A 26,461-nucleotide genomic window follows, 5' to 3' on the forward strand; every position below is an offset into this window, starting at 1 on the left:
GCTTATGAAGATTCTGACTGATCACATATAAAAGCATCATCAGTACAGTTTCCGTGTGCAGAAGTGTGCAAAGGCTAGACGCGGTCTGTGTTGCAAAAGACGATGAGTCACAGTTAGTTCAAGGAAATCACTGATTATGTATAAAAGCCAGTTTTTCCATCATTTCACTTGCATCTCTTTGAATAGCTCTGATTGCTTCTTGTGTGCAGTCTGTAAAGTGCAGCTTGACTTTCAACAGCAAACACTCAATAAAACAAAATGATCTTAATGGTGCTGATTAATTCATTGATTTCAGATTGTGTGTGGCGTGTTTTGATTGGATGCCACAAATCATCATGTGAAAAAAAAAAAGAAATAGATCAACTTTTATAAAAAGTACAAATCAGAGCCGTGTCTTGGAAAATGGAGAAATGGCCGCAATAGACTCCTGGGTGTAATAAAACAAATCGTAATGGTTAGACCTGGCCCAGACATAACCTTGGCCTGCCTGTGTTCTGGGCTGAATTCAAAGACGTTCCGGATTCGAGCTGAGGTAGCAGCATTTATTGCTCCATCAGTGTGGTACATTACTTTTTATTGGTAGTCAGCGTGTCCACAGCCACTCATATGTGAGGTGTGTTAGCTGTCAGGACCAATCACAATTAACATCAGGTTATCTACTTTTTAATGAATGTCTGATTTTCCTTTGTGAAGACGGTTTTGTTGCGTTACATTAGCAGCACCAGGAACGTTATAGTAACAAAGCTTTTGCTAATCATGGCAACTTTTCCAAAGTCCCGCCCTCTTGATCTTCTTCTCCATCACCATGACCCTCCTCCTCTTCCTCCTCCTTCCTCTTCTCCATCCACCTCCGCCTCTCCGCCTTCACCCCGACCTCTGCCCTTCTTCCTCTTCTTCTTTTTCTTCTTCTCATCTTCCACCTTGTATTTGAGTCTCCTCACAGGGTCGCTAAAGCTGCGCATGGACTTCCCCTCGAAGTCGTCACTGATCATGAAGTTCCTGTCGATGAGCTCCGCCGCCTCCTGCCAGTTGCGGTAGCAGTGTGAGCCGAGGCACAGGATCTCCTCCACTGCGTTGTTGGCGAGGATGGAGCAGTCAGGCCGCAGCACCACCACTGTGGGCAGCTCCTCCACATTAAACATGGCCTCCAGCTCCCTGTGGACACACACACACACATCCTGGCATACACATCGCCAAAGAGCTAATGGATTAAGGCAGCGTGGTATATTTGCATTGCAATCATCCATCAGCAGGTTGTGCACACAACTGACGGGCCAGTCTCACACACCTCCTGTAGGGGTCCTCATAGGCCAGGAACAGGCACTTCTTGGGCAGCTCTTTGAGGAAGCTCTCTTGCTTCTCCTCAGACTCGTCCAAACTGAAGGATGAAAGAAAAATCACTAGGAGATTTGGATGGGTTTTTAAAATTCACATTTAAAAATCTCTTTAAAGGTCAATGTCTTTATGTCTGTTCTGCTCTTATGAGGACATTTTGTTCTTTCAAAGTTATGAACAGATGAGAAGGCACGACTGAGAATGATGGAACAACATATCACATCCGAGGATATTCTGGCATCATTTGAGACAACTGATTAAGATTAGGGTTACACAAACACACCTACTGCATAAATGCATGACATTGCCAAAATAATTGTACACACACACACACACACACACACACACACACACACACACACACAAAGGATTTCATTTTATATAGGGGTTAGTGAACAATGTTAGGTTTTGGGAGTACAGAACATTAAAGCTAGGGTTGGTAATCCTGGAAAAGATGGCAAGAGCAGGCTACACAGCAACCGATACATCCCACCCCCTCCCATCATCCCTCTCGTTAAAGGTACACCCCCCCAAAACACATGAACGTGCTCTGCCTGACAACCACTCGAGGCTGACATTTACGAGACTCACTTGCTACCTTGTGACTATTGTCTCTATGTTAGTGGTGTCTCCGGCTGAAGACTCCGGTCATGTGCAGTGAACCACAGGCAGGCAGGTCGGTTAGTGACAGACAGATGTGTCAGCCAATCATTTTATGTGTTCCGACTGAAATGATTGGTCGTGTTTATTACAGTCCTGCGAGGGCCACAGACGACTTTGTTTTTAATATCAGGATATGAAGAGCATTTCACCGAATAAGATAAAAACTGTCCAGAAACAACTTACAAGACTTGATCTTTAATCAATTTTAATATGTGTGTGTGTGTGTGATGTACCTGATGTATAGGAGAACCAGCTGAGCAGAGCGATCCACGTAGAATTCATCGGTCAACCGTTTGAAGAAGTTGCTGAGCGTGAGAGCAAACTGCTGGCAGCCATCACATGCAGCCGAGGCGAAGAAGAGCATCAGGATGCGGTTCTGCAGGCCCATGACGATCTCACGCTCTGTGTCCAGCTCATCACGTTCCTTGTTGTTCTTCACCAGGACCCGATCGATGAACAGGTCCACCATGATGAAGGGCCAACAGAGATAAGGACTGAGGCTCGGGAGGCTTTAGGGGGAGATTCAAAGAGAAAATAAACATCTTAATGTTCATTGGTTCATTAGGGAAATCAAACATGTCAGTGCATAACGACAGCATGTTTCCACTCAGTCATATTTACACACCTATCTATTAATCACATATAATCTTTCCCACTGTTCAATCGGATAATCCTCACAGTTGCTGACCTCGAACAAATATTATCTCCTCCTCAAGGCAGCAAATCCAAAAACGAGACCAGCATTAAATTAAAGTATTAAATTAATGCATTAAAGTCTTTGTTCTTCTCATCTCTTCTTGTGGCGCAATAGAGTCATTTCACTGCCTGTCAGTGTGAATCATACTCACTCATCGACTCACTCTCCTTCACCTTGATGCCAGTGGCTCTTCACTCCCTCCTCCGTCCTGTGTGTCGCTCACGCGCTCCACCTCCCTCTCCTCTGTCTGGGAGGGAGGGGTTTGAAAGACAAGGTGACGGAGGGACAAGGGATATGAAGTGATCACAGTCTGTGTGTGTGTGTGTGTGAGAGGGCAGTGACTAAGCAAGCATATACGTGTGAATGAAATCCACAGAGATAACAGAATAAGAGACATGTTTAAAAAAAAGAAAAGAGCTAATGAAGTGAGCCACAGTGAGACCTTTATTATTCAGTAGGTAATAGAGGAGCAGAACTACAGGGAATATCGGGTTATATAGTGACATACAGACACAGTTTGTGTTAGCAGCAAAGAGAATTTATTTCTCTTTTTCAAGAACAATACAACTTGTACTTATTTAACTATTTAGTACCAAAATAAAAAACTCGGGAGACAAACCATGATTAACAAAGAGTGGCAAAAGTAATAACGTGTTTAATAAAATATTAATGTGAGTTTTAAAACACCAGCAGGCACCAGCACCTATATTTAGTTTAAAGCTGCAATAAATTTTGTTTTGTTTTCCCACTTGTGGGCTTAAAAATGCTAAAACAGAAAATAAGCAGAGAAACACACAGTCGTTACATATTAAGACCAAGTGTTGGCAAACAGTTCTCAGTTTACACATCCAGCAGAGCTGCAGGAGCACAGAGCTGTGTATCATCATCTGTACTTAAGGTGTTGTTTTCGAAACAGTTGCCTGACATATCTGGAGATGGAGTTATATGAGATGAGTTACCAGGTCTGAAAAGGAAAACAATTAAATAAAAATAATAGCTAAAATGAATGTGGAGAGCTGCATAGTTGAGTTGGTCTATGTGATTGCTTTCTCTCGACAAATATCAGTGCTTGTATGTACCGGGCATGTTGCACTCACTTCAGAAAAAAATCAAATTTAAAATCTGCTCAATTAACGAGATTGTTATCTCAGAATTCTGATACATTTTTAATTGCATAAAAAAAATCAGCTCTTATTTTATGGAATTAATGAGATCACAAAAAGAGAAGTTCTCATTTAGTCTACTTGGAGCAAACATATTCCACCTGAGTAGTGTGATCCAGTTTTATTACCTCCTCCAAAAAGGTTGTGTTTCCACCCCTATGTTTGTTTTTTGTTTGTTGGTTTGTTTTCATCCAATTTTGCTGTGGATCTGGATCAGGGGCAGATCAAGAATATTTTTTTTACTTTCTTGCCAGATAGGGTGTTTTTCAACATTTTCAACCTTTCCCCAGAAAAGCTTTTAACACATGCACAACAAAACAGGAGGCTCTCTGCACAGACACTTTCACAATGGAAACAGATCCTGGATTCAGGCGACGGGTGGAGCAGCTGGATGCAGCAGGCAGACGCAGGAAGTGACGTATTATCTCCGCTGCAGAGATCACATGATTTTCTTGACCATGGGCAAGACACCGGTGTCGGCTCTTATCCCCACAAACTCTCTGGACATCTTTGACGGTGTCTTCTATGTGTGTGACACCACTTTTTCACCGGGAGAGATATTTGTTTTCTTTTTCTCTTTTTCATCTTTGCGTCTGTTGCCTGTTAGAAGCGTCATCTACCCCCCACTTCATTCATTCAGAAAAACGGCAGCATATTTTTTTCCAAGTGAGTGCAAGAAATTTCGTAGAGACAAGTTATGAACATGTGTGTTTGTGTGTTTGAAAACATTGACCGAATGACTGAAAACGTAACTGCAGACATTATAGGCAAATTGACAAGACTAAACTGGATCGTATTTTAGACACATCAATGATATAATAATCAGAATATGAAGAATACAATATGAAGCAAACAGCAACATGGCTTATTTCTTGAGAGCGAGCAACTGGATCTTTTCCCTTTCAGCGTTGTGTGTGATCTGTACAACCACACTGTGACAGTATGTTCTACTGCTCAGTGGGCTTTTTAAAAATCCTGCTGTACGTGCTACTGCAGGCAGAGGAAATAATTCTTGAATTAGCTGCAGTATCAGTGGCTAAAAATGAATTACACAGGAAGCAGGACCTGAAGATGTGCTGTAGGACATTTACTAGAGAGGATCAACACAAAAGGTTTTGCCTTTTTCAATTTTTTTCTTTCACCCTCTCTCTTCATCTTCTCCTCCATGGTCCTTTATTTCCCTCCTTTCTCTCTTCACCCCACGCTTCATCCTTCTCTTCTTCCTCTTTATATCCGTCCTTGCCCTTGCCCCACAACTTCCACCATTTCTTTTTCCTCTTGTCGTCCTCTGTCTTGTACTTAAGTCTCCTCACGGGTTCGGTGGCACTACGCAGATTAAGGTTGTCAAACTCCTCGTTGAGCATGAAGCTTCTCTCGACGAGCTCCGCCGACTCCTGCCAGTTACTGAAGCAGTCAGAGCCGAAACGATATATGTCCTGCACGGCGTTCGGGGAGAGGACGGAGCCGTCGGGACGAAGGACCACGGCTGTTGGAACGTCCTTTACCTTGAACATGGCCTGCAGCTCCCTGAAACACAGACAAAGAAAGTGCATGCATTTCAGATGTAAACCGTTATAAAATGTCATTGTTCCATCTTGGCTAGGCAACTGACTTTTTTACATCCACCGAGGAAGTAAATGTTTTCATCTTGTTTATTTGTTGGTGAACGGGATTTCTTAAAAATTACTGGATTGATTTTCTTGGTGGAATAATGGGACGCGGACCTAAAAACAAACCATTACATTTTGGAGAAGATCTGGACAAAGGGGCGGATCCTGTCTTTAACACGTAAAATAGGGCTTCTTTTTTGACATTTTCACATATTTCCCAGGAGATAGTTCAATGATCTTGATGGAAAACAACCAGGCATGTTTAGGAGACTGATATTGATGAGTGTGTACAATTTGGTGCAGCTTGATTGAATTTAAGGCAAGTTGGGCCTTGGCAGAGGTACATGCTCTATTGAGTGCCATTGTCATATTGAACTGAGTTTGGTACGAAGCCTAATGCAACTTTGAAATACCACATCCACGCATAAACATCCACCTACTTCCTGTACGGGTCCTCAAACGCCAGAAACAGAACCTTCTTGTGCATCTCTTTGAGGAGCCTCTCCTGCTGCTCCTCTGATCGGTCCATGCTGCAGAGAGAGAGGACATGGGAATGGAAATCTAATGAATTACAAAACAGTGCAATTACATCGCTGCATTAAAGAGATAAGAAAAAGAGAAGGAAAGACAGAGACCTGACGAAGATGAGTGCAAGCAGTTTGGGGTATTCGATGTAGGCCGGATCCTTCAGCCTCTTAAAAAACTCATTCAGAATAGGCACAAACTCCTGGCACTTTTTACACTCGGAGGAGGCAAAGAACAGCAGCACGATGCGGTTTTCCAGGATCCCGATGATTTCGCGCTCAGTGTTGAGTTCATCCTGGTCCCAGTTGTTCTCGACCAGAACTCGGTTCAGGAACAGGTCCACCATGATGACAGGAAAGCAGCGGGGAAGGGTAAAAGCCCTTTGTGGAGAGAAGAGGTGTTAAAATCTGGAAATACACATGTGCTACAGTAGAGCAGGGTAATGTTTATCATGACGAGTGCTGTTCATTGCCTGTGTCCATGTCTACGCCCAAAGGAAAAGTCTCAGATGCTCGTACACTGTTACTGATGCGTATTTTCACCCTTGGGAGATGGACTAACGTATTGACTTTCTATTTGGCCCATTTGGATCATACTTCAGACCGCACCCACCCATATCTGTTGTCACAAGAAACTACAGGTAGGACACCAAAATACAGCTTTTCAGTCTGGTGCTCTGTGTTACTCTTTAAAGTTTGGAAAACCCTCCTAAAAAAATCTATTTCAATTCAACACACAGCTAATCTGCTGCATTAGGACTGTGTCAGATGTGTCTGACAGTGATCAGGCAGCACAAGCAAACAAAACCCCTCCACTGTCATGAATTTGATTTAAATGATAAAAAAAACGATTGTGATCTTGGCAGCTTGAATTTAAATATTGTTAACTGTTAACAGAAGTGGGTAATTGTGAGTCTAGAAATGACTAATTGATAACGACACTTGCTTTTGACAATTTCCTTTTGGATGGAGGGAAAACATCAGTTCCATTGTGCTGTGATGCAGTCTGAGCATCATCTAATGGTCATTGTCATCACGGTGACAGTAACTGGACGGACTTGATATGTTTTCATTCTTGTGAAAAAAAGACCCTACAGACCCTTTTCCATAGTTGCCCCCTCCCTCTAGAACTCTCTACCCACATAAATCAGAGTCTGCACCGAACTGTCCACCTTCTAAACACTACTTAAAAATGACGTGTATCTTATATTTCAATGTGTGACCATAATGTGAATGTTATATTTATAGGTTGTTTTCTTTCATCTGCTTTTATCTGCTCTTTTAAATCCTATGTAAAGTGCCATTGAGCATTGTTAAAAGCACTATACAAATGAAATGTGTTATTATTATAATTATATTATTATTATTATTATTATTATTAAGAAATAGCTCCAAAAATGCAACCATGTCTATATTTCAGTCAAAACATTTTGGCCTGATGTTCCCATTCACTGATGCTGCTCACTGACTCATTGATATTGCAGCCGACTGAAGGACATCCAGTTTATAGAATACACCAGTTTTTTTTTTTCTATACAAAAATAATCATAATCTAACAACAACACTGCAGCCCAGCAACAACCGGCTAACCGGGATGAATAAGGCTTTTATGAGACTGTGTTTTCCGAGAGGAGATTTATGGTTCGGACAAAAAAAACTGCATCTAAAATAAATTTCAGCTTTAGAAATAAAGTTCAGGCCTCAACAGCTGAGAAATGTGCTTTATCTGTCTCGGCCAGCCTGTATTTCACTGTCGCTGCAGTCGCTGCAGGCCGAGAATTGACAGCGATAACCTCACAAATTAGTTTTGGCTCTCTGGCTCTGAGCTGTGCCAGATCTATTTGAGACCGCAGCTCTGGACTGAAACTTCCAAGGCTGATGTCGGAGAAATATGTTTGAAATTGAGCAGCGCTTGGACCTTAACTGGAGGGGAAAAAAGAGAGGAGGATTTACTGTAAGACTTGGAAAGGTCAGTGATTAAATCCTACATTTGGAGACGTTATTTCACAATCATCCGCTTCACTTTTTGAAGCTGATCGATTGCACCAAATATATTTACGACCAACGCTGCCTTGTTTTGTTAGTGGCTAATTTAACAGCCCATCAATCTGTGCAGGTGCTGTGGCAGATGAATAGACCACAAATAATTTACCTCACCTTGAAACTCCTCAACTCCCACAGGTAAAGAAATATGTCCAGAGCTTCTTCTCTCTTTCAGGCCATTGCATTCTTTCTTTTCTTCTGCCGTCTTCCTTTGAGTACTTTAAAATGTGTTATTGAAGTGACACCTCTCACTGCCTCTTCACCACTGTCTCCGTGTTTTCTTCACTCTGTCATCCACTGAGGGAGATTATAGATCGCTGGAGGTGTGGCTGAGCTGTAACTCAGGGGCAGAGGTCGCTGCTCCTGTGTGTGTGTGTGTATGTGTCTGCAGGCCTTAAAACTGCAGCTCAACAGCAACAATCTTATTACTTAATGAGGAGAAGGGAGGGAGCGAGGGAAGGATGAAGAGGACAAATTGGATTGTGAAGCGAGGACAGACATGTAGGTCAAATGGAAGAACAACAACACAAGAAAGAGATATAAGAAGATGTGTTTTATGTGAGCTTCGAGGTAGCCCTCCTAACTTCTCCTGCACTAATGTTGCTAGTTGGAGTCTCGCTAATGTCGCTCTTCTAGCCCTCAGTGTGTGATAATGATTCCTTTGCATCCTGTTATCAAGGTGGTTTGACAGCCAGGATGCGGAGCATCAAGGAAATGAACTGAGAAAGTCGATAGTTTGAGTGGAGCCCGGTTCTAGTAAACCCCAGCAGGTCCAACTGTAGAGAAGTGGCAATTGATCTGCTGAGGCACTTGCAGAAAACACCAGGGTTAATCTCAGAGAGCGGTGAGGTAAATATAGAGGTGGGGAGGACAGAGAGATCTGAAGGGATTAGTCTGAGTCACACAGACTACACGTGGATGCGCGTGCGCGCGCGCACGCACGCACGCACGCACGCACGCACGCACGCACGCACGCACGCACGCACGCACACACACACACACACACACACACACACACACACACACACACACACACACACACACACACACACACACACACACACACACACACACACACCACATACTGTGCATTACATAATTTGAGCAAACACACACCAGACATGCTTCTTTTTTTTTGCAATTCTAGCAGCTTAGCTGCATTGGAGGCAATTCAGTCTGTTTGTAAAAACCATAGACTGTAAATAAAGATTGACGACATCGCCCCCTGGTGGTCGGCTGCAGTACAGGTCATAAACCTGGCATTCTCCATGTTAGTGGATGGGACATGGACCAAATTAAAAAGTGAAAGTACTCGTCAAATACATTTTGATGGTTTCTATCATTTAAGGTAGTTCTTATCACACTGAAACATCATGATTGACAGCTGGGACTGACTCACGATTGGTCAAGTGTGTGTATCAGTGGTACCTCGAGACCGCAGCTCCATCCCTGATCGTTACTGCACAGACTCTGGCGCCAAGTGGGCAAGATGGCAGCGTTCGTATCTGAGAAATTTTGGCTTAATTTCAGTGCAGACACATCATCCATCTTTGTATATAGTCTATGATCAAGACCAAAATGTTTGTGATTGATTTGTGGTGAAGACATTCATGAATTTTAATGTCTTTTCATCCAGTACAATCATTAGAGCAATATTTCTATTCATCAAATACCTGCAAAATGCTCAACAGTTCTCCGATCCTCAACTGTAGCATATCTTTCAGTGCAAATTAGCAAATGGCTAACAGGCTAAACTAAGATGGTGAACAAGGAAAACGTTAACAGCAGGTTTCATTTTTTAATAAAATAATTTGAGGTACTGAGTAACATTTTTAATCTATTTTCTAATTCAGTGACAAAATCTTTGTTGGACACAAACATGATGGAAGTGATGCACAGTCAGTACTGCAGAGTCATGCCCCACAGGTCAGCAGACATTAAGGGATCGTCTGAGTAAACACAGTGAATAAGGAGAAGCACTGGCGGCAAACTGACTATTATGTACAGGCAGGGAAGGCAAAAACCCGCAGGCACTAATTAAAAGAAATGTCTCAACTGGGCTGTGCCGAAATAAAAACTGTGTGTGCCAGTAAGAGAGGGGGTGCAGTGTTTTTTTGATGTTCAGCCACTGGAGCTTTGGCTAGAAATGAATCTTGAAATGAAACTTTTTCTTTACAGTGTCAATGCTACCAAGTACTTTTAACTGAGCTTTGAGGTACCATTGCTCCAGTGCATTCACTTTTCTGTAGAAGTTCTGTAGAAAAAGAATCAACTATAATAAGACGTTCAATATAAAAGTTTTTATTCGTTCTTTGGTTAAAAAAAAAAAAAAAAAAAAAAGTATGGAAGAAAAGGAAGAAAGACACTGAGATAAAATGAGAAGTTTTCTGATCAATATGCAACAAAAGCAAAAAGTTTCATTCAAAACTGCAACATATGGCGTGTTAGAATATACTGACACTGACACAAACTGCGGGTGTTGAAGTGATACATTCACAAGTGAAAAGATAAGAAAGGTTAAGTAATGTATAATAAATAACACACTGGCTACTCTTAGCTAAAAAGCATGGAGTTAATAAAAGAGGTGAAGAAGAGTGGTTTCCAACATATGGGTCGGGGGGTAAGGTGTCACAAGATAAATGTGAGGGGTTACAAGATGAACAACTTGAGAGGAAAGCTAAAAATAACAGATTGAAGTTGCACTTAGTTCGTCTGTCATTTGGATTTACAGGATATTTTACTTCTTGAGGATTATTATAAAAATAAATCAAGAAAAGTCATTGATTGGTAGAACAGACATTAGCATGTGGTGATAAGAGTTTGTAAATAGGCATTCATTTCTTCAAAGTATTCAAAAGCCAGGCTGGGAGCCACTGAGATAGAGAAAAAGCACTGTACATAAAAAGTTACTCTGAAACTTGTTTTATTCAATAAAAAGTAATATATTGTTTTTCTGATTTCTGATTTCAAACCCAAGCCACACTGCAGCTTCTATATGGGAAGTTTAGAGGGATAGTTCACCCAAAAATGATAATTCACTCATTATCTACTCACCACTGTGCCGATGGGAAGGGTGGGTGATGTGTTTGAGTCCACAAAACACCTTTGGAGTTTCAGGGGTAAACAGCGTAGCAGCCAAATACAAAGATAACAGATATTAGGGACTTATCTTCAGGCGTGAAAAAAACTACAGAAAAAAACAACATGCCTCCGAACTGCTCCTGTGGTTTCATCCAAGTGTCCGCTAGCCTCGACTTGAAACGGCGTCATTTACACCAAGTTTTAAGCCTAAATGTCCATTGGTATCTTCCAACGAGGTGCCTTCAGGGACCGTCGGAAATGCTAACGTCCGCTAGCTTAGCCTCTTCTGTCGGACTTTTAGGGGTTAAACATGGTGTCAATGACCTCGTTTCCGTCGAATATGAATGTCGGGGGCTTCTGAAAACTCGTATGACACCTCACGAGCAGTATGGAGACATGCTATGAATGTTTTTTGTTTTTTTTACGTCTGAAGTTAGTCCCTAATATCTTCATCGGTATTTACACCGTTTACTCCCGAAACCCACCCCATCCAGTGATGTGAAATTACGCTGGACAGTTGAAATGTTACCATCAGTCATTTCTAAACATGTTAGAGGAAATAATGCATTTCTGGAACCTTTTTTTTGTTTAGGAAAATTTCCTAATAAGGAATTTATTTAAAATATCAATTGGGACAAATCTGATCAAATGTTTAATAAAAATAATGGAATTATTTGAAGGACCAGACTGTGGTCAAGGGGATGTGCGTTGGATGCAATAATTAAAACAAAAGCTGCTAGCTGACTTTACAAGAGTTATCACTACATCTAACCCTCTCTCGTAAGAGAAAGGTGAAATAGTGGCGAGAGAAACATACAAGGAAAAGCATCTATCCTCAATCAGCCTCAAGTCCATCTGCTCTGCCTTTCTCCCTCTTCTCCTGCTTTCTGTTTTATTCCTTCCCTCTCATCCATAGCCCCACGTGATCACAGCTTTGTCTATCTTCCATCTCCCTCATCTGTATCTCCCCACCCCCCCCCCATCACAGCTCGTCCCGTGCGCTCCAGTTCTCCAGTTCTGACTGCAGCACGTCAGAGTTCTGGGCCTCGAAGCTCAGCTCCTCCTGCTCCTGAGTTTTCCTCGACTTGGCTCGATCCCAGTCAGTTGTGACCGTTTCGTTGTCCCAAACCACAGAAGTTTCCGTGTCGCTGATGTAGCCAGGTTCTCCAGTGTAGTGGGTCGGATAGACCAGGAGAGGCTCGGCAGAAAAGGCGTGCAGGTCCCGACTCTCAAAGTGTCCCATGTACTCTGAACTGATGAGTACAAAGATTAGGTAAACAAGCGTGCTACAGGCCAGAAGCAAAAAGAAAAGGCAGATGAGAGGGAACAGAGAGAAGATGAAGGGTAGCAGAGGGAGTTATACTCACACTGGATGTTTGTCATACATGACAGGGAGGAACTCATCGACAGGGAGCATCTTGGTCAGAGGATCGGCCATGAGGAGCTTCTGAGCTCCTTGTAATGACAACAGGTAACCGAGCGTCCAGTAGGAGTAGTCAGCCTCCACCAGATTGTGTATGTTGGGTACAGACTTCTCCGAATGGTCCACCTGCATGCGCTTCCGTCCGATGTAACTGTATGAGAAAGTGAGAGCAAAGGAAATAAGATGGTTAAATATCACGAGCACAAAAATGATTTAAAAACTGTCAAACAGTATTTATAAGCCTATTATCCCTCCCTACTATACTTTTCAATCTATTAACTATAGAGCTAATCCTTTTGAAGGTTGCAGGGGGGGGATGGAGCGAATGGAGCGAGTGGTCGTGTTGTTGATGTTTCTAACACGCGACAAAGATGCAAAAATGAAAAAACAACAACAAAAGAATACAAATATCTGAGGATGAGACGAGGCCGGTGTCAGTGCGTTGTAAACAAATACGTGATCTCTGCAGGCGAATGAATACGATACATCCTGTCTCTGCCTCTGTCCCCCCCCCTCACCTGAGCACGCCACAGATTACTGTGTTGTGAACGTGTCTGAGCGGAGAATCACCTGCTGCGTTGTTCATGATCCAAGTCTAGACCCAATTGTGGGGACACCCTCCAAAGTTCATGTCTGCAAACGGCTTTAGAGATGTTAGGGTGTTCTCGGAGGTGTTCTCGGAGGAGAGGAGTCTTCAACAGGTTGCTCTGATCATTTGGTAGCTTGTTTCACCACAGATGAGAAAGGTCTGGACTGTGACACCACACGATATTACTTGGAGGAACTCAGTGGCCCTGAAGGAGCATAAGCCCGTATGATTGAGTTCAAGCAGATAGGTGCAGACCCAGAAGTTGAAAGTGTAGACAAACATCAGTGACTTGAATTTGATTCATGTGTAGCTGATTGATTGCAGACGAGACCTGCCGCCGCATTTTGGACCATCTGTCAGGGTTTCACTGTGCGTGAACGGAGGCCTGCCAGAGGGGTGTCGCAGTAATCAAGGCGAGGGATAACCATGGGCTGCTGGGCGGCATACTGAGTCAGGTGAGGCCTGATTTATCTTGTGTTGTATTGTGAAAGGTGACACGACCAGGAGGACAGATGCAATGTGGTGAGAGAGGGATAACTGGTCATCCAACATGACACAAAGGAGACACTGATTGGTTGGGAGGGAGCATTCCTTCATCCATGTTAGTATGTCTGAGAGGAGAGCAGAGATTCGTGCCGAGACTGTGGGGTCATCCGGCAGGAATGACAGGTGTAGTTGAGTCGTCTGTGCAGCAGTGATATGAGAAGCCATGGGAGCGGATAATTGGACCCAGGGAAGTTGTGTATATATTGCAGAGGGAAGGAGCCCATTTTTAGCCTCAGATTGCGGCTAGTGGTGCATGTGGCAGAATGTTAAACTCAGTGAAGTTTCCTTTAAATCAAAGCCCTCTTTAGAATTCAAAGTTTACTTCTCCAACTTCGAGACTTTGATCCACACCAATCTGCAAACCAATCAATGTCAAGTATAGATAGACGCAGCCCTCTTAGGTGATGACGACAGGACGTACATATATCAAACACAAGTCTCAGTTACTAAATTACAATGTAAAAACCCCAAACTAACCGGATCCAATGTGAACGATGTCGCAAAGACACGAACATTGGTTCAGACTTTGGTCTGTGCACTTTCAGCTGTTAAATTAAATAAATTATCTATTGCTGACATTTCAATACAAAAGATGAGGAAATAGCTTCATGTCCATCCAAGTTTTAAAGTGCTCAAACTGTCTGTCCTCTAACATACAGAAAATCCACCGGACTCCAACTTCCTGGAACGAGTCCTCCCACCTTGTTCCTCTATTTCAGTGGCTCTCTGTCTGTGAATGTGAAACTGCTGGAGCTAAGCTTTTAGCAGTGGGACGTTAAGGCGCATTATTTCCAGTAGTGTTTTGAGCCTGTGAACAGCGGCGTCTGAGATATCATGTGTGACAGATGGACGGATTTCACTGCAGGGGGATGATAATCCTCTCTGTTTACTACATCGTGTTTTTCCCTCCCGCTCACTAAAGCGTGACTCACATGAGATCCCAGTCCAGCTTGTGTGTCGTCACCTCCTCCAGGAGAGTCTGGAGACGACGTTTGAAGAATACCTCGAAGCGGAGGTCGTCCTCGATGACCAGGGAAGTCTGCAGGCCACGGTCCACGATCTACAACACACACACTTATGGGTTTAGAGCATTATAGTGCTGCTGAGACGCTGGTGAGCCTGATTATACAATAGTGTGATTAAGCATAAGTAAGATGCAAAAGCTGCCAAAATTCTTTACTGGTATAATAACATTTGGACTCTTTTGATCGGAATAATTACAAATCGAGAAGTAATGGTAACAACATTGTACACTTTGTGTTCATTAGGGACATCTTCCCTGAAAAATAGCGCAGTCAAACTACAAAGAGAAAACATTTCATTTGAAGAGACAGCTGCTTCAAAACATATTTCACAAAAGACTAGTGCAGTTATTAAAAGATAAAATAAAACAAGGTGCCTTTCCTCACACAAACTGAGTTACTGTGCCTTTCACTAGTAAACGTTATCTTCCATGTACAGGTAAACCTGGAGGCCTGGACGTGTGCGAGAGAGTCTCACCTCTTTCCAGATGTTGTAGTGAGAGAGGAAACAACCCAGTTCACCCTTGGTGAGAGGTCGACCATGATAAGGGTCTTTATAGCCTGGAAGCATCTTAATCCCCATAGACTCGATCTCCGACAAGTTCAGAGCTCTGAGAGAAAGAGGAGATTAGAGATGGAAACAATAAATTATATAAATGGGAATGTGTGTTTGTGAAAACAGGCTGCACGATAATGTACAAATATAAGAAAGGCCACGCAGGTGTTGAGAAGATATGATTGAATATGTAAAACATGGCACACCCTACATAAACATTAGAATATTTCCCCCCCGAGTCGAGGTACATATATGTGTTCAGGGAATCTTTAAAAGACAACACGCACCCTGCTACTGTTCACCTGGTTGTTTGTCTCAGCCCTGCCTCCCTACATCAATCTACACGGCGTGCTGCAGAGGCACAAATCAGGAAGACACAGGCAGTGGGGGAGAAACAAGATGAGAAACGTACTTGCCATCCACAGCAGCGACAACCTTACAGCTGAGCTCCTGCTCGTACAGAGTTCTTAGCATGCGCTCACGACGGTCAGATCTCTGCACCAGATTTATCATGAACACCTGGGTGCAAAGAGAAACGCAAGATCTCATACGTGTGCTTCGGTTATTGTGTGAGCCTGTGTGTGTGTGTGTGTGTGTGTGTGTGTGTGTGTGTGTGTGTGTGTGTGTGTGTGTGTGTGTGTGTGTGTGTGTGTGTGTGTGTGTGTGTGTGTGTGTGTGTGTACCTCATCAAAGTCCATCTTGTTAGGCTGCTTGGGAGGAAGAGACAGGAAGCTGGAGTGCTCCAGTGGAGGATTTTTCACTTTCAAAGAAAAAAAAAAGGGAGGAGGTCACAAAGAGAATGTAAAATTTGTTTCCCAAACTGTGGTGCAGGGAACAACTGGGAGCTCCACAAAAATGAACTGTACTCTAACTTCTACTTTGATTTTAGTGTGTTCGTGGAGAGTGTACAGATGGGGGAACAATTTATAAAAAATGTAAATTGTTGAACTTAACTTTAAATTAAACAAATGAGTTGAAATAAAAATACAAACAAATGCAGGTGCTTCCATTTAAGGCAAAAGACGTCGCTGTAGGGCTGCAAATAATTATTATTTTCATTATTGATGAATTATTTTCTCGATTATTAGTACAGGTTCAAGGTTCAAAGTTGACGTATTTGAATGTTTCTTTCTTTCTGACCCAGCTCAAAACCTGCAGACATTCAGTTTGCTGTGGAACAAAGAAAAGCCTCAAACACTCAAACAAAGTGTGACCAGCAAATGATGGGGAAAAGATTCATCATTTATCAAGATTTAATGACTTTAAGAAGTTATATTTTTAATACATTCATTAAAATAAAATAAAACATGGCTTCACTTTGTCATTGAAAGTACAATGGTGGGTAAATATGGCAGTTTTATCCATTTAAAGTGAATAGTGTATGATCCCTTCAATAGAAGCATTAATGATAATGAACACTAACACCATCTTCATTTCTATATGTTGGTTTTTCCTTTAACTAATCTGTATATAATAATAATAATAATAATAATAATAATAATAATAATAATAATAAAACAGTGGTATATACTCTTTAGTATTACTGTTTAGATTAGAGTTTTGTTATTATTATTATTATTATTATTATTATTACACATCCTGTAATCCATGCAGTAAAACAATAATATAATAAAAGAGTATATACAGCTGTATTAATTGTTGTGACTCTGTAAAATTGGCAACACATTACAGCACAACATAACATTACTAGAGAAAGATTTTTGGGGTAACAATGGATGAATTTAATCAGTGATCAGGTTTAATCACAGTCTTGTGTGTGTTCACTATAATCTCACAGTCATTCTGGTCCTTCTGTGCCCCCTTTGACATCTTGACTCACCCATGACCTCGAGCTGCGTGTGCAAGAAGCTCTCCGCCTCGTCCTGCAGGGTCGCAAGGGAGCGCACCGGCACCGGGAAGTACCCATATGTTTCTTTGTTGCACACATACATCTGCACATCTGAGACCAGAGGGAAGAAAGGCACAAAATGCTTACACATACACAGCTTGGCATTTTCACAAAGTCGTTAAATAATAATCCCTCCAGATGTCCCTCCCGCATTCGTCTCACCCGCCATGCGAGCTGAGAAGGCAAAGACGATGACATCATCGAGGGCCCAGCTGTACTCCGGGTGCGGCGGGTAAAACGCCAGCTGACGGGAGGCCTCTTTCCGGAGGTCCACCAGGTAGGTAGAGTGGACCATCGGCACATCGAAACAGCCGCGACGCTCCTGCTTACGGATCGGCATGTAGGCCGGTGTACGCTTGTAGTAACCCTGCAGGTTAGAGGAGGAACACCGACATACAGTATAGTCGTGATGTATATAGTTTCCACATGAAATGAAAAAAAACAAAAAACAGCTGCCAGGGGAACCTCTTTTGAGGGATTTGACTTGATGGAGCAAATTGGCTGCTCAAAGTCCATCAGTCCACTGTATGTCAGTTTGAAACATTACAACTGAAACTCCTTGTTTTGCTTCTTAATGAATGGAGTTGACAGTAATATTGATCGCTAAAGACACTTCTTCCCTATTGGCCCTATTAACTGTCAACAAGGAATATTTTCTGTGGAGGAATCAGAGGCAGACTCACGCTGGATGTTGGTTTATTTTGTGCTGGAGGACAAGACGATGTCCATGTGTCGACTATGATTTGAAAAGAAGCAAAAGCCGAGTACTTGAAGGCATCGTGCCCAAACAGAAATAGATCACAGACGGCATGAGAGTGACACATCAGATATGCAAGTTTGATTAATCTGCATATTCCAGGTAATATTTTACACTTTCAAACAAAGCATACATCAACTTTTTGTTGTTGTTGATTTTTTACGATCTATGAGACAGACATCAATTAAAAGATTTGGCTGCAACTCTGTTAACCCCTGAAACTCCAAAAGTGTTTTGTGGACTCAAACACTTCATCCATCGGTATGGTGGTGAGTCGATAATAGGTGAATTTTCATTTTTGGTGAACTATCCCTTTAATACAGATATACATTTCATTTTGGACTTAATGTGGGTTGATTATTTGCCCAGAATAAGCAGTTTATACAGACATTGTCATACAGACATGAAGAAGGCTGCACTTGGTTAATAACCTTTAGTCTGTTGGTTCAGTTTATGTGTTACAGTAAAACAATATGTTGTAAGAAACATTATTACGCTTTGTAATGTTGGATGTACAACTGTTGTTTCCCTACAGCTGTACTAATATGCAGCCCGAAAAATGTTCTTTCTCTATGTACTGCATTTATATCTTTGTTTGCCATCTGGCTGACAGAAGTGTTCCTACATTACTCAAAGCAAATACATACACTACATCCTCAGTGAATCAGCTCCTCCTCTCTAAACCTGGCGCAGCAGATATGCACATTCTGTGCGCTGTATGTAAATGTGGTAAACAGGTGTAAGTGGTGAACACGTCTGCAGTACCTGTGAAGTCATGCCGCACCAGAAGTTGGAGTAGGCAGCTCTGGACTCCAACATGGGAGCCACAATGGTCTTGTTCTCCATCATCATTTTCCACAACACATCCTGATTGGTGAGCAGGTTGTCACAGTCAGCAACCTGCACACGCAAGAGAAGGGCACAATATCGATGACAATCAGCACACAAGCGCAGACAAAATGTCACCCGCTGACACCGAATGATTGATTGAGCCACAGCAACATGTATTTGATCACAGTGGAAGTGTGAGCACGAGCAGCTCCTCTCTGCTCCTCTCAGCTCCTCTCTGCTCCTCCAACATCCCTAACCAGCAGACAGCACTACACCTGGCTGTGTTCTGAATAAATGCTACTCCGCGTTTCGAGGAGAACAGTTTTGTCAAAGGCAGGACTTGACATTTAAACCCTGTGTGTGTGTGTGTGTGGGCATGTGTTTGCCGCAGTGTAATAATAAAGCTAATAAAGGTGGCTCCCCAGCAAACTGAATTTCCTTTAGCAATAATATCTGTCCACTGAATTCAATACGGCCAATTTAAAGCTGAGGTCACTCTGACAAATATCATTCAACTGACATTTCATACCGACCGAACTGGGTTTTTTTGTTTTCTTGTTTTTCCAGAGCCTGACCATGTATTAGCCTGGCTTGATATGGACTTATCCCAGATATACAGTTAGTAATTAATGTCGGCCAATAAGTAACATGAAAAAGAAAAATAAGTTTGAGGTTTTACACCACTGTGAGTGGTCAAAGCTCTTTAATGTTAAAATTAAGGATAAAATGTTGTTCCTGTAAAAACAATTAGGAAATTGTATATTGTATAAAATACCAATTAGCTCATTGGTTATCTATTTGTATTATAACATTTTATAATAATTAATTATTATTATTATTATTATTATTATCTCCAGCTCCCCCAGCAACCCTCAAAGGATAAGAGGTAAAGATAATGAATGGGTGGATGGATTCATATTATAATATAATAATAATGTTTATAAAATATTATACAATATAATTTATTATAAAATAACAAATAAAATACATTTCAATAAAAGCATTTATTTTTTACTAAAATATATCAGAAATAATACTGATAACAATGTTATATTGTTGTTACCACTGTCGCATTACACTGTTACAACAGTTAGATAATTGGATAAATGGATTGCTTACATGCTATTATTTAACTTCAGTCATCCAAACAACAAATCAGCATAATACATGAAATTTTAATTAGTAACTCATTTTGTCACTTCAATTTTTCTTCGTAAAAACTTGAGCGTGTGTTTCAGATTGTCAACGTATACCGATGAACAGCTATCAGCAGATGCAGTCGATGGATCAGTATTTAAAATGCTGTGAAGCTTACTCCACTCGTCTGCACACACATCTGATGCTGAGTCACAGACATCATCGCTGAGAGCACATAGCAAGAAGTGTGGATGACAACATACCAGGAAGTAGTCGGCCCAGATCTCGCGGGCGGTGTCCAGCCCGGCCTGACGGAGCTTCATCACATGTTCATAGCGGAGATTATTCCAGTGCTTAGGCCCCACCTCATCCTCAAAGGCACTAAGACAAGCACAGACCACTTAGAAAAATGTCATCACACTCACACGGACACACTCAGACTCACACAGACTCACATGGACACACTCAGACTCACATGGACACACTCAGACTCACACGGACACACTCAGACTCACACGGACACACTCAGACTCACACGGACACACTCAGACTCACACAGACTCACACGGACACACTCAGACTCACATGGACACACTCAGACTCACACGAACACACTCAGACTCACACAGTACCTGGGTTCATCTTCAGGTCTCCACTCCACATAGTGATAGTAATTCTGCACCTTGATGAGCCAGTCTCTCAGGATGGCTGTGGTGTTATCTATGTTGTGATCTGTCGCCACCCTGTGGGAGAAGAATGAGACAGAAAAAAAAGAGAATCACGTCTCACTGTGCACCTTGATCTGCAGCACCACCGACTGGCTGAGACAAATCCACTGTTACTTGTACGCTAGCAGCAGATATATAGATCAAATCTGTTGTGTTTAATATTACAGCTGTGATGTTACAGGAATACACGGATCCAACACGAGGGGAAAATACTGATCCTGATACCGGAAACATCAAAATATAAAATTCTTTGTAGTGTTGATTTTAAAATTCCACTTTAATTAATTTGCATTGGGCCACAGACTGAATTTTGAGCACCGCTGCAGTCTCAGGGTATGATCGTGCCTTTTTTATGAATATCTGCCGACAGTTTTATTCTGCCACTCAAATGGTATTCTCACAGCAGGAGTCCCATTGTTTTCTGGTCCACATTCATTTATAGCAGTGAGCTTATGTCGCTACAGAAATAGTAACACAAACAAAGTGATGTGTATATACTTATACAGACATATTTAAAATGAGGGTGAAAAGTAAAACAAACACTAACAGCAGATCAGTTTAGCATTAAAATACGTTCTTCAATCATTATTCCCAGATCACTATATTGGAATAGATCCAATCACATCGTACATATTTTTGTTAACACAACAAATTAACAGCACTGGCTGAAACAGAAGTTCAAACACTGACATATTGTCACATTATAAAGCAGTTGTGGTGGAAATGTTGCCCAAACCTGCCTGGTTACACATCCAGAAGAGCAGCATTAGCATTCATTTGGGGTTTCTGGCCAAAATCTTCTGCTGTCTGGTGCTGGGCAGAAACAGCAGGTTTATCAGACAGATTCTTTTTTCTTTTTTTTTTTTTTACAGAAAGCAGCTGCCTACTCCTGAGAACAAAACGGATGAGGAGTGTGAAATATGGGAGCTGGTTAACTTGTGATGGAACAAGTTTCAGGACACCCAGATGTTTTGAGCAGAAGGTTTCATTGAAGCCCGGCTGAGGAGAATAAAGACGAGCGGTACTAGAACACTGTTTAATGTTAGCCCAATTCTGAAGGTTATCTTCTCTGCAGGTGTATCTAAACACATAGAGAACTTAATACATGTCCAAATAAGGAGATTCGTCATGGTAGCGGAGCACCCATCAGTGCAAAAGGGAATTCTATTAGGAACCACATTATAAACAATAAATCCCCAAAGTCACCTTGTGTTTTTTCATTCTTTCCCAAGAGACGACCATGTACCTTGTAACTCTGTTATGACTGTTTACTCACTCTCTCTCAACCGGAGGCTCGGTTTATCATATCCATTACGAGCGTCTGGTCTGTGCTACGACCTTGATTGCTATGGCAACTGCCATTTGGGACTGGTCCAGCTGGACCCTATCAGTGTCTGCACAGCCATCCTAGAGTCATACCAGGATCTACCACTTTTAGGGCCTACATCTAAGGGACCTGTGAAAACAAATGCAACCTGAAGAGAAAGAGAAGGAGAGATTCCCCTCACAGACGGCAGAGCATCACTAGGAGTGATCAATCTTTTACATTGCACATAGTCATTTAATCCATTGCCAATATAAATAATACTGAGTAATGAAGCTTTAGAGATAAGTGCACCAACACCTGGATAAGACATCATCCATCCGTCCATCTATAGATATCTACTATCTACAACAGTGCAGTGTTGAATTTGTTGCAATTTGGACAAGTGATAGGTTCAATTTTATTTAAACTTTGAGGTGACCAGCCCTCAGTAGCAGCAGCGACTGTGACGTTGATTACAACAACAGCTCGTTCACCACTAACGCAACAACAACCGAATCTCCAGTTCAGTCTTCTGGGTACAGAGTCAAGCTTTTTGAATAAACAGATAAACAGCTGTTTGTGCAGCAGCAGCGGTGCAGCTTCAGGGTTCTGCAGAGCCAGTCTTTACTTCCCGCAGTGAATTACTGCAGGTCACATTTCCAGTTGCAGAGAGATATAGCTGCAACCAGCATTACCAAACAGCCTATTCCAAACAGACAGGTTACGGAGGCACACTGCACGTTCAACATATAATCAAAATGAAATTCCAGGCGATAATGAAAAGAGATGTTCCGATACCAGCATCGTAAATACTGATACTGCTGGAAATACAGAGTCGGGCTTCAGCGAGTAGGGAAATACATGTACCAATCCGATACCACATTTTGAAAGCATATTAATTTCACTCAGATGAAACTGCAACTTCCATTTCCCAGAAAGCACTTCTTCTTCTAGAGAGGCGAAGCAGAAGTGATTTCTGGTGGTGTAGCATCAACCGGAGCTGGCTAAAATGTCAGCAATTTGGTAAAATTTCACACTGGAAAGTCCCAAACGGAAAAAAGAAACACATTGTTGTGTATCCCTAGATGTATTTATTTATGTAATTTTTCAGTTATGATTGTCAAACTAGATAATAAAAGATGTTCTGTATAATTCATTCTCTGTATGTGTTTGTTTTTCAAAGGGTTTGACCTGAGCCAGGCCAAACAACAATGTGAGCAATCGTCACTTCCATTCAGGCTTCGTAGCATACAGCTGTTAAAATACATTATACAAGTTATTCTTCTTTAAAAATGCACTGGTATAAAATCGGTGTTTGGTATCGGCCGATAAAAAAAAAATGCTATCGGAACATCTCCAATAATGAATCATGGTGCCAGTGTTATATTGATTTACTCTCCTTTTGCTTTTCATTCTCGGAGGGCCTCGTTGCCATTAGAGCAGATATGCACATCAACAGCATCAGGCGTGCACAGAGAAACCAGACAATGGGGGCTGGGAAGAGGAGGAGCGGCGTTCGACTGCTGTCTGTGTTATCACAACAAATCTCAGTGTGTGTCGGCGAGGGAGGGACAGACGCGCAGACAGGCCGAGAGAGAGAGCAAAGGAATGTGTAAATATGAGAGAAATGGATTCACTGAAACCCCTGTCATGTAGTGAGTGACAGTCGGCGTGCCGCGCCTGTTAGTTTCCCATCTGTCCGCGGCGCTTAACACAGCAGTGCCGTCCCCGCACCTGCATGTGACCGACTCGCCGATCCATCTTCCTCTACCTCTCTCTCTCTCTTTCTCTGCACCTGTCCAACTTTCCCTTCCCATCTGACAGTAACATCTGACTGCTGTGAAGTTTGCAATGAAAAGAGGAAGTGGATAAAAAAATCTGGGACATTTGCATTGCTGGCAATAGAACAATGCCTGACAGGCATGAGACTGTGAAAAGAAGCACACGACACACGGGGACGATTTATGAATTAATAACATCCATCCTGCATGCCCCTGCAGAGCACACGCTCACCATAATGCAGTTCACCTGCATGTCGTGTGTTGCAGCTTGTCAAGCACTCCATCTTATCTTGTCACGCTCATAAGTGCAGGTATCAACTGGTGGTCGGCCAGCAGCTCAGTTTATGTCTTTCATGCTGCATTTCAAAACTTTCTTCTTTTTTTTTCACCAGCTCCTCCATGAGGGAAGAGATGTGCTGCAGATGTAAGCAACTACACAGAAAACTGGGCCCGGGCTGCCACATGGCCACAGTTTAGGGTCTCACACGCACACACACAGACGGAATTTCTGGCACAGGTGTGAGGGGAAAAAAGCTCAGCATCGAGGCTGGTTTGTTGAAAGAGACACACGAATGCTTGGAAGCCTCATTTTACCACTGAAAGAGTTCAGCTGAAAAATGTTATGAATTACAGCAATTGATCAATTCATGTCACTGAATATTTAAAATGTTTAATCTGAAACTCACATAAACTGAATTAGGCACTGAACTCCGGAAAATCTACATTCTCCGGAGGAACTGTATGTGAGAACACACACAAGTGAGAGGCGCCGGACTTTCTCCAGAGTTTCTCCTGTCAGCCCCTGAGGAAAAAGTCTGGATAATGTCCGAATGAGCCCATGTGAGAAAACGGATCACGTGAGCCATCCCACTAGCTTGCTGAAAGTGCAAAACTGAAAAAAAAAAAATGTCTAACACAATACAAATATATCAACATGAAAAGAAAATGCATCTGAGTGGCCAATCTGCTGCAGCGTTGTTCGTGTGTGAAAGTCCAGAGAAAGTCTAGACCACGTTGTCCGGACATTCATGAAAGAGCTTATAAATCCCTTTAAGCACAACTGTACTATTTTGTCTCTGTCTGTCCTGGCTCACCGGGTTGCTATGAAATACAATCCTGCAGCTCTGAATGCTGGAGAAAAGATTAACATAATCTTTAAAATACATCTGGAGCCCAAACATCAAAAAAGAGAAGAGGAAGCGAGCAGTGCTGGATAGAGGAGTGATCAGGAAGGCTGGGGGGGGCTGGGTGACAGTGAAACAGCCCTGAGGTGCAGGATGGTTAAGTTCTGCAGAGGCTGATAATTGGCAGCTTCACACACACACATTTATTTGCACCTGGATTGTCCCAGATTTTGACAGCTCGGGTGGTTCAAAACTTTTATTCTAAGAACAAACAATACAGCTTTTGTTTCCTGCGAAGACATGGAAGTTGAAGAGGGAGGGGGAATAAGGGGGAGAAAAGGAGGGAGAGGATCTGTGACTGAATGGAACTTTTTTTAATGGGGGCACCACTCTGCTGCAGCAGCCCGCCCCTCTGCCGGGGCCAAGTCCATGAGACGCCCCGGTGCGCGCACGGAGCCACGCTGCTCTGACTTCCACTCATTGTCACTTTGACTTTTAACTGTGGAAATAAAGCGACCATGCGTTCACACACACATCACAGCGGCCCAACATGGCCTCAACCCACTAGTTTAAATCCGACAAGGGCTTGACGCGTCTTGTGTGCGTCTTCCATGACGCTAAACCACACGTTGTGCTGCGTAAGCGTCCTTTGAATATTTAAAAATAGGCTATTATTAAATAAGTTTTGACACGAATGGTGTTCCATGTGATGACACAGTATTCATTGGTAATTGAGGCTTGAGGCTTGACACTCACCACAGCGCAATGCGGTCCTTCGGGTAGTTGAGGCGCTCGACGGCACCGAGGACCAGCGGCAGGGAGTGCGCCGAGTTGCGGCACACGAGCGCGATGACGACCCGGGGAGCGAGGAGCGGGGACTCGGGGCTCCAGCGCTCCTCGGGGAAATATCCCCGGCTCGGGCCCGGCAGGAGAACGAACAGCAGGGCGGGCAGCAGCGAGGTGACCCGGGGCATGGCAAGGAGGGAGCGGACACTCGCTGTGCGTACGCGGCGCTGGGGATGTGGAGGCTGAGGGGTCCCGCTGTTGTGTTACGCCGACGGTGGATACATGGCGGAGGAGCAGGCGGAATTAAAGGGCAGGTCCCGGCTGTTTGTTCTTAAAGAGGGAACCAACATGGTGCTCTCACATAGACAGAAGCAGGAGCAGGGCGTCCTCTCTGTGCCACGTTCACATGACACGCATCATGTCCGGCCGCTCACACAACATTAGGCTCATTTCATTTTACATATAGAACAGTTTACATCCGCTACAGCCAGTGGGTTTATAGGCCAGATTTCCTCCCAGCCCTCCCCTTTAAGAAGGGACCCAGCTGTAGTCTTTATAGGAAGCGAATAGAAAACCATGGGCGTTTCCAATGTGTTCAACACACTGCAGGCCAGAATCCCCCCCCCCCCCAGAAACTAAGACACTGCTGGGAACTTCACAGCAGCAGAAGTTCCCACTGTTTGGCTTGAAGAACCCTTAAAATGTCAGGAAAGGCTATGTAAGGTTGTTTCTATTGGACATTTCAACAACAAGGCAATTCAAAGAGCTTTCCTTAAAAACACAAAAGGCATCATGACAAACTGTAAAGGCAACATAATACAAAAAAAAAGAAATTACCCAGAAATTTAAT

General features: G+C 42.7%; 3 protein-coding genes across 4 annotated transcripts; all 3 read right to left on the bottom strand.

Annotated features, from left to right (window-relative positions):
- Nucleotides 1–800: 800 nt before the first annotated feature.
- LOC117761092 (nucleoredoxin-like protein 1) lies at nucleotides 801–2,889 on the bottom strand. Of its 2 annotated transcripts, none has more exons than XM_034584708.1 (4): nucleotides 2,847–2,889; nucleotides 2,232–2,507; nucleotides 1,289–1,378; nucleotides 801–1,155 (listed from the first exon to the last, which is right to left on the bottom strand). In XM_034584708.1, exons 2-4 carry the CDS (start codon nucleotides 2,465–2,467, stop codon nucleotides 801–803), a joined length of 681 nt encoding a protein of 226 aa, XP_034440599.1. In that variant the 5' UTR covers nucleotides 2,468–2,507; nucleotides 2,847–2,889. The 2 variants fall into 2 exon arrangements, with proteins under 2 accessions (XP_034440599.1, XP_034440607.1); XM_034584716.1 differs by having other exon boundaries at nucleotides 2,655–2,872.
- A 1,936-nt stretch (nucleotides 2,890–4,825) lies between these two features.
- On the bottom strand, nucleotides 4,826–8,305 carry LOC117763140 (nucleoredoxin-like protein 1). The gene is made up of 4 exons (XM_034588055.1): nucleotides 8,150–8,305; nucleotides 6,104–6,373; nucleotides 5,909–5,998; nucleotides 4,826–5,385 (listed from the first exon to the last, which is right to left on the bottom strand). The coding sequence occupies exons 2-4, from the start codon at nucleotides 6,337–6,339 to the stop codon at nucleotides 5,010–5,012; spliced, it is 702 nt and encodes a 233-aa protein (XP_034443946.1). The 5' UTR covers nucleotides 6,340–6,373; nucleotides 8,150–8,305; the 3' UTR covers nucleotides 4,826–5,009.
- A 2,837-nt stretch (nucleotides 8,306–11,142) lies between these two features.
- On the bottom strand, nucleotides 11,143–26,167 carry colgalt1b (collagen beta(1-O)galactosyltransferase 1b). Its single transcript, XM_034592064.1, has 12 exons — nucleotides 25,582–26,167; nucleotides 20,519–20,629; nucleotides 20,150–20,267; nucleotides 18,684–18,818; nucleotides 17,324–17,528; nucleotides 17,093–17,212; nucleotides 15,936–16,012; nucleotides 15,665–15,771; nucleotides 15,175–15,307; nucleotides 14,607–14,734; nucleotides 12,484–12,690; nucleotides 11,143–12,369 (listed from the first exon to the last, which is right to left on the bottom strand). Exons 1-12 carry the CDS (start codon nucleotides 25,797–25,799, stop codon nucleotides 12,099–12,101), a joined length of 1,830 nt encoding a protein of 609 aa, XP_034447955.1. The 5' UTR covers nucleotides 25,800–26,167; the 3' UTR covers nucleotides 11,143–12,098.
- Nucleotides 26,168–26,461: the final 294 nt, after the last annotated feature.

This window comes from Hippoglossus hippoglossus, chromosome 1, assembly GCF_009819705.1.
Source record: "Hippoglossus hippoglossus isolate fHipHip1 chromosome 1, fHipHip1.pri, whole genome shotgun sequence".
In the NCBI taxonomy this organism is placed as follows: Eukaryota; Metazoa; Chordata; class Actinopteri; order Pleuronectiformes; family Pleuronectidae; genus Hippoglossus; species Hippoglossus hippoglossus.